We start from the raw sequence: 8,463 nt of genomic DNA, 5'->3' as shown, positions 1-8,463 counted from the left end.
CCCCCCCCCCCCCCCCCCGGGATGGACTACAATCTCAATACAAATGAGTAAACTAAACAGGAGATTGTTGTCCTCAACTGTGCCACTGCGGTGTAATAAGCAAGAACGACATAGAAACAGCAACTTAATGACACTACTTTATTTACTTTAATACTATAACTTTTAAATGTCTCGGCGCGCATGGTCTTACCTTTCCCAACACTGCCGGGCTCTTTGGTGAGATGCCATCTTTGCTACCCTGCTTGCTTTCCAAATGGTCAACATAAGGTGGCTGTAAACTGGTCTGGTTGGGTGAGAAGCATGCTGTGCTTCCAGCATTCTACAAATACAACAGTGCAACATGTGATTAGCATTTTCAAAATGGATGTTAAGGGTTATAGAATTTGTTGAGGCCGAACTCGGCTTCATAAACATGTCAATAACTAGGGTTGTCGAGAAGCGTACAATGAGGCCTTCAAACGATCCTCCACTCATCCAACATGGACATGAAAAAACATGTCAACAGTCCTCTTAATGCATCATTTTAGAACTATAAAACATTGAATCAGTGAATCTCACAGCACCATAAATGGATGGTCATTGAGGATGGGTTGCAAATCACCAAAAGGGGCATGACAAGACCATAGAAGACTACAAGTTTTAAAGAGACATGATGGCACTGTTTAGTTTATTCTCCCGGTGATACTTATGGCCTATGACTTGAGAAGGATTCAGAGGGAACAAATGATTATTGGTACCTGGAGCTACCAATGTTACTTGGAGAGCAATGCAAGGTGTGTCACCGGCACATTTATTAGGATTTTCATTATAATGGAGGAGCATTTTTATATAATATAACGGGGAACTGCTTTACCTGCCAAATTATTTGTATTTTCTGAGATGTACACATCTCTGCCACACAGCACAACCCTGTCTGGAAGTATAGGACACCTGATATTTCTCTGCTGCAGTTAAGTGACACTTACAGGTCTTGTCCTACCCCCAGCCTGTGACAGGACTATGAAAGGAGAAGCAGCAAAGTGATGAGCATCTCATCATTCTGATCTCCTCTCCTGTTGTTAGCACATAAGCACTCAAGCATAACTGATTGGCTTATTGTGCTGTGCAACTTCCTCTCCCAGTCTGAACTCTGCTGTGTTCCCAGAGGCAGATTGCAGGTCAAATTCTTTCACTGCTTGATTTTTTTTTTTATATCTGCCTGGAGTTCAACTTTAAATCATCACCATTAATTAAAGTTATCAATTGTATTTTCACATAAATACAATTTTTTCCCCCCAATTTTGGTGCTTGGCCTTCTTCTTGCTTAATATCAGAAAGTCTTTATTCACACAAATCAAACTATACAGACTTAGGATTAATCCAAAGAAAAATATACTTCAAGGATAGGTGTGATATCTTAGGGACTGGATTATAGGGACTACACTTGCTTCATACACATTTAAAGTACAGTTTGATGATTTGGGATGGATTACCTGTCCTGTGCAAATCTGAGTATTGATGCATTGCGGAGATAGACTTTGCGTGTCACCTTGTGAACTTGGGGACACCGACAGTAGGTAGTGGCAATGGTTGTTGGGAGATGGGGGTAGGCTGATGTGCTGGGGACTGTTTGTAGTTCCAAGTGGGGAATGTTGTGGAGAGCACTGGGGACTTAAAAATGTGGAAGACATGGTGTTTGGGTTTGAGGCCTCCATACAGTGGTTGTTCATTAAGCATGGCATTGGTTGTGGCGCACATGATCCCAACTTCTCTGTTGCATTGTTGTTTTGGGCTTTCATGGTCATTTGCTTAGAGGCAAAGGGACAGCTCGATACATTTTCCTGTTTGATCTGTACTCCAAAGAAGTGTTGAGATGGAAGTGCCTTATCTTGAGGCCCGCAGCTCCCTTTCCTCTTCTGTAACTGAAGTCTAAGCTCTTCCACCTGTCTCTGCTCTTGCTGAAGCTTCCAAGTCAACTCATTAATGACCTTTTGCTTCTCCACCAACATTTTGTCTTTTTCAGCGTCCATGCCTTCCAGTTCTGCTTGGTAGCTGCTACTGTTGATACTGCTCATAAGACTTTCTTCAGCACTTAGGTGAATTGGGGAGGGGTGTAGGCCAAAATGAGGAGAAGACATTGGTCCGTCACTGAAGGTATCAGGTAAAGACCCATTAACAGAAAGATCAGAAGAGGCCGGGGATATTGGCGGGGTGGAGCTGGTGCTACCAAACTGATAGAATCCATTTGAGATAACCCCTGCGGATGGATGTGTTTGGTAATTGGACATAGAGTTATTTGGCATAACCGGGAAGGTGACTGTGGTGATCTCTCCAAAATTTGGAACTGCGTTACTACTGCATTCCTGAAAGGGCCTCAGCCGTTCCATCAGGGAGGTCTTTGTACCAGACACGGGCAACCCACGTATTCTAAGCTGCTGTCTCAACTCCGATACCTTGAAAAAGAGAAATAAATGATGAAATATAGCCATATATGCACAACACATACATACACGTATTGTTATCATAGGAGGTGCTCAGCTTTAGGCTCCATGTTGCCTCAGGCAGAATCTCTTTGGGTCATGTGGGGGGGGGGAGAACGGCAGGCGGAGTAGCATGGCCGCTCTGCTGCACAATGCCTGCAGTGTGCCTGCTGCCCCCTTTCCAGTTAGAGTGTCCTAGAGTGTTCCTAAGAGCCGAGTGGGGAGATGTGCAAGGGCCATACACATGTCCTTGCCCAGCTCTTATCAACTTAGGACGCTCTGGTCTGTGTCCTGCCCAGCTTCTGATAATCAGAGACGTCACTGGGTGGGATGCTGGCAGAGGCCACCCCCACCTTCTGCCACTGAGGGTGAAAAGGCTAGGGACACCCCACATACAACTTTAATGTCCCAGTGTTCATTCCATCCACCTGGGGTGGATGGAATTGGAATTTGACTGGTTGCGATAAGCAACGCTCACAATTTCATTTTCTCTTTCACCCCATGCATGAGTCTCAAGGTCTTCTTCTTTAGGCAGCAGACAATAACCTACTTTTAGGTCATCCAGATTGGATGGCAGAAGTCCTGGCTTCATGGAAGACATGTTAGAATGTCCAGAGAAGTTGGTCTTTACTGGAGACAACGAAGGACTGCTGACTGTTGGCGTGTTGGCATTCCGGTTCATTTGTTCATTTTGCTGCCTATGAAGAAGCAGAACATTTGCAAATGAAATATCATGTAGGAATTATTTTTGGAGCATCACTTCTAATCCATTGAAATTTTAGTAAAGTACAAACATTGTTTATTTGTTCCCTGTCTGGCATCATATTGTTTAGGGTTTCTTACTCATAGATCAGGGTTAGGAGACTTGGCACTCCAGCTATGGCAAACCTACAAATCCCTTCATGCCTCTGGGAGTCATGCCTGTGGCTCTCAGTCTTGCAATGCCTCATAGGATGTGTAGTTTTACCACACCAGATAGCCAACCTTGGTACGGTATGGTTCACGTCTATCTTTGGCATGGTTCACGTCTATCTTTGGCGTGGTTCACGTCTATCTTTGGCGTGGTTCACGTCTATCTTTGGCGTGGTTCATGTCTTTCACTTTGGTATGGTTCACGTCTAGCTTTGGTGTGGTTCAAGTCTATCACTTTGGTATGGTTCAAGTCTATTTCCCTGTAGAATAAATATCCTGTTAACAATGCCAAATGGTGATGGAAATTATATTTCTTTGGTCTTTGTAGGCTCAGTAAAGGTTGTGTTTTTGCATCCAACTTACTTGTAGCACTACCTAAAGTTCTAAGTACCCACCACTAAAACAGTTGTCACATTTGTTTATGGGCAAGGATAATACAGTGTGTATGTGTTTCTAACATCATTTTTTTCTAACCATGCAGATTGGATACCTCTAGTCAAAAGTAGATCTAAACCCAATGACTAAAACCTTATATAAGCTTATTGCACATTGATGTAGCTTCAGGCTGTTTTCAACCTTATTTTTTAAATCTGCAGCTTACTTGGTGATCCTGCCACCCGCCGAAGCCTGGGAAGCCATAGCCATGCTCCCTCGCAGCTTCCCAGGCACCGAGGACTGTGGCTGTTATGTGAGGAATGTAAGTGGCAAGTGCTTCTGCGCCCTGTGTCCCTGAGCCCGTCACAGAAAGATCTTTGTAATCTTTCTACTGGCTCAGTGACTGAAAACACAACGCCCACTGTTGCAGTTTCGGTGTTGTACTTGGGCTGATTAGGGTGTGCCCAGGCACACCCAGCACACCCTGTGTGCGCCCCTATGTCACAGAGCAAATTAAATGTCATTAGGTTAAGGTTTATATGTCCTTTGCTGAAAGCTTAACCAAGTAGAGACGTACTTGAGATGTGAGTGGTGCATGCTTGGGTAACTGAAGTGCTGCTGTTGCTGTTGACTGAGGATCTGCAGCTGAAGGAAGAGTTGCTGCTGTTGCAGGAGTCGGGCATAGGCGGAGTCCATGGGTGGAGGAGATTTCTCTGCCTTCTGGTCTGGAGGAATGTATTGGTGGTACTTTAGCTTCTTCACCTTTGGCTTGATGTCTTTGGGCTTTTTGTGCCTGTTTTTGGAATCCGTGGAAGGCTTGTTCTGCTGGATCCAGACAAAAAATAAATAAATTAACGGTGCGTTATTTTTTGGCTGCGGGAACCTTGAGTGCCAAATTATTTTAAAACTTAAAAGATATAAAAGGTACAATGTAAACTCTGATAACAGTAAATGCTGCACAGGTGGGCAGAGGCATCAATTAAAGGATTTTCCCCAGAAAAGGGGGGCATGAAAATGAATAAAATGACTGAAATCCAGACAAATATAAAATAGACAATTACTGCAGCTTCATATTCATTATTACAAGCAGTGCAAGTATCTGAATCTGACCTGGTATCAGCCTCTTGACATCAATGTACAGTAGGGGTTAATCTGGGGAAGCGAGGTGCAGCAAAAGGAGCCAATTGGTTGTGCCACAGTGCTCATGTGCTAACAAGGAGCATACTGATAGGAGGAGAAAGGAGAGACAGAGAGATGAGCTCATCAGTCTGCTCCTTTTGCTTTCACTGTCCAGTTAGAGGCAAGGAAGGGACACGACCTGTAAGTCTTACTGAACTGCAGGAGAGGAAAAAATAGGTATCCTGTCAGTTGTGCTGCAGTGCTAATGTGCCAACAAGGAATGTGCTGATAGGAAGACAGATCAGAGTGGCAGAGAGACGAGCTCATCAGTCTGCTGCTTATCCTTTCACTGTCCAGTCACAGGCTGGGTGGGGGACAAGACCTGTAATTGTTACTGAACTGCAAGAGAGAAAAATTAGGTATCCCGCCAGTTAGCTGCAGTACTCATGTTGCAACGAGGAAGGTGCCGATAGAGAGCAGAGTGACAGAGAGATGAGCTCACCACTCTGCTGCTTCTCCTTTTACTGTCCATTCACAGGCTGGGGGAGGGGCAAGACCTGTAAGTGTAGCTGAACTGCAGGAGAGAAAAATTAGGTCCCCTGCCCTGCCAGGCAAGGCTGTGCCAAGTGACCGAGCTGTGAAAATCTCACGACTGCATGAAAATGTATTGTATGTGTATTTCATCTGTGTATTTAGCAGTTTTCCTGAACTTCACCTTAACCTAAAACTTACCCTTATATTCAACCTTAGGGTTAGGGGGTTATCGTTATATTTAAGGACAGCAAAAAAAAGACAAAGGTACTGGTGGTTTCAGACACTCACCTTGGCAACGGTGGCATTTGGCCCAACAGGTCCCGTTGGCGACGAGTGGTTGTCGAGGGGCAGCTGGCAAGGGTGACTTTGGGGGTTGGCCACATCCTGGAAGTCTTTTTCATTCTCCTTCATGTGTGGATTAGACCAAAAAGAAAAGTCTAAGATGACAGTCATGGCGAAGAAAGGCCCGGGGATTTATGAGAGTTATTTATTGTCCTATTTGTCTCCATTCTGCTGCAGTTACTCAAGGCTGCTTGGAAGGCGCACAAAAAGTGTCCTATATCGCAGAATTCTATTAAGGTACGTCACGGTCCTTCATAGAGAAGTTTGCTGGTTTTACGGATTTCTTGAGCTAAATGACAAATGAACGAGGGCCAAGTGCATCCAGGAGAGAGGTGACCATATCTGGAGATGGGTCTCCGCTGCCAAAAATCGAGCCATTATTGAATTAAACACTGCGTAATTTGTTGGATAATTGAGCTGAAGACTGCAACTTATTGGTGTTCTATCACCTGAGGCACAGGGGTAACTGGATATTCTTGCAGCGTGCTGGAAAAAGAACATTTGGAGAAGCCTTCGGGAGCTGGAGGCTTCACCTACCATATCGCTTTCACCCGCAGAGATCCGATGTATCCCAAAACAGTCAAAGTGACACTAAACCCTGGAGTGAAATCTTAAAAATACATTTGTGTATCTTAACTATGAACAACAATGTCTCTTATTTGTGTATCACTCGGCTGTAGATCCTCCAATCATCTCTGAATTGGTGCTGACACTGTCCTTGCTTCGGGAGGGGGGCTATGTCTGTTCCCCATGGTCCCTGCGTGTGTGTTGTAAAGTAGTCACCGCTCCAAGCTCGCCCCCGGGATGGACTACAATCTCAATACAAATTAGTAAACTAAACATGAGATTGTAGTCTATCCCGGGAGTGAGCTTGGAGCGGTGACTACTTTACAACACACACAGGGACCATGGAGAACACAAGTAGCCCCCCTCCAGAAGGAAGGACAGTGTCAGCACCAATTCAGAGATGATTGGAGTATCTACAGCCGAGTGATACACAAAGAAGATACATTGTTGTTCATAGTTGAGGTACTTGAATGTATTTTTAAGATTTAACACCAGAGTTCAGTGTCACTTATGGTTATGGTAACCATTAGGAGAGTCCTCCAGCATCCTGTATTTTAGGAGAGGAGTGCTAGGTAGTGGAAGGAGCAGAGTCCTCCAGCAGAACAGAGTATTTCAGGAGAGGAGAGTTATAGAGGAAGGCGCAGAGTCCTCCAGCAGAGCAGAGTATTCCAGGAGAAGAGAGTTACAGAGGAAGGAGCAGAGTCCTCCAGGGGAGCAGAGTATTTCAGGAGAAGAGAGTTATATAGAAGAAGGAGCAGAGTCCTCCAGCAGAGTATTTCAGGAGAAGAGAGTTACAGAGGAAGGAGCAGAGTCCTCCAGGGGGAGCAGAGTATTTCAGGAGAAGAGAGTTACAGAGGAAGGAGCAGAGTCCTCCAGGGGAGCAGAGTATTTCAGGAGAAGAGAGTTATATAGAAGAAGGAGCAGAGTCCTCCAGCAGAGCAGAGTCAGGAGAGGAGAGTTATAGAGGAAGGCGCAGAGTCCTCCAGCAGAGCAGAGTATTTCAGGAGAGGAGAGTTATAGAGGAAGGCGCAGAGTCCTCCAGCAGAGCAGAGTATTTCAGGAGAGGAGAGTTATAGAGGAAGGCGCAGAGTCCAGCAGAGCAGAGTATTCCAGGAGAGGAGAGTTATAGAGGAAGGAGCAGAGTCCTCCAGCAGAGCAGAGTATTTCAGGAGAGGAGAGTTATAGAGGAAGGAGCAGAGACCAGCAGAGCAGAGTATTTCAGGAGTGCGGCAGGTTTCCTGTGATGGGAGGTCTGCAGTACTGTGGCATTGATGCTGCTAGAACCTTCTAGACCAGAACGCGAGTCTCAATGATGTAAACGCCCCTGCTGAAATCTAATTTCACCAAATATCACATTGTAAAGAGTTAAGCATGAACTCAGAAGCCTGAAGTCTGTCCCGCAATCAGCCATTTTCATAACAGACTAATCTGAGAGAGCTCATAAAATACGATTCGGAAACCAGCGTGACAGAGGCGACAATTCTTTAATCTGCACAGTGTCTGGAAAATGACACACGCCTTAAGATTCCGGCTGTGCGCGGAGAACAGGCCACGAGGGCGGACGCAGTTGGCAAGCGGAGAGCATTAAATCTCCCGGGGACATTTCACCTAAATCAGGATTTCTACAAATTCTGTCCAGTTCGGCTACCGACACGACATCTGTTAAAGGGAACTGACGACTAATCGTGACAAACAGCCGAGGAAAAAAAACTTTACTAAAGCCTTGACTGTAACTCCGAAAAATTGATAGTAGAGACATTTAGACTTGGACACATATATTATCATTATAGATTACTTTAGTGACGGAGATATCCTGTATCTAATGTGCCATGAAATAAATCATGAGATCTACGGAGCACCAATTCCAAATGTTTAGATGATACTTCACATCTGGAACAGTCTACAAAACACAAAGCGGGTTATTCACTATAGAGCCGAAGGATCCAGCCGTAGCTTCAGCTGATCCTTTGGCTCACTTCAGCCGCATGAGACCTTCAGTTCAGTGGAACCGAAGGGCTGCTGTACGGGCTATTCACAGTAGCCCGTACAGCAGCCGAGCGGCTCAGCCGACCTGAACGCATATGCTTCAGGTCGGTTGAGCCGTAGTGACACCCGAAGAAAGGGCTGACCGTTCTTCACGCAAATGACAGCTGGG

The 8,463-nt window shown here is 45.3% G+C and overlaps 1 protein-coding gene across 1 annotated transcript in view; it reads right to left on the bottom strand.

Annotated features, from left to right (window-relative positions):
* MYOCD (myocardin) overlaps nt 1–8,463 on the bottom strand; it is a 46,254-nt gene that overhangs the window by 2,518 nt on the left and 35,273 nt on the right. Inside the window, exons 6-8 of the mRNA XM_018573430.1 lie at nt 4,324–4,571; nt 3,010–3,157; nt 1,473–2,432 (exon numbers count right to left, since the gene is read on the bottom strand). Of these exons, the coding sequence (XP_018428932.1) occupies nt 1,473–2,432; nt 3,010–3,157; nt 4,324–4,571 (1,356 nt within the window). The remainder of the gene's footprint in view (nt 1–1,472; nt 2,433–3,009; nt 3,158–4,323; nt 4,572–8,463) is intronic.

This window comes from Nanorana parkeri, unplaced genomic scaffold (assembly GCF_000935625.1).
Source record: "Nanorana parkeri isolate BGI_ZX_2015 unplaced genomic scaffold, ASM93562v1 scaffold47, whole genome shotgun sequence".
NCBI lineage: Eukaryota > Metazoa > Chordata > Amphibia > Anura > Dicroglossidae > Nanorana > Nanorana parkeri.
The sequence above is the reverse complement of the archived record's forward strand: the minus strand, read 5'-3'. Positions and strand labels throughout refer to the sequence as shown.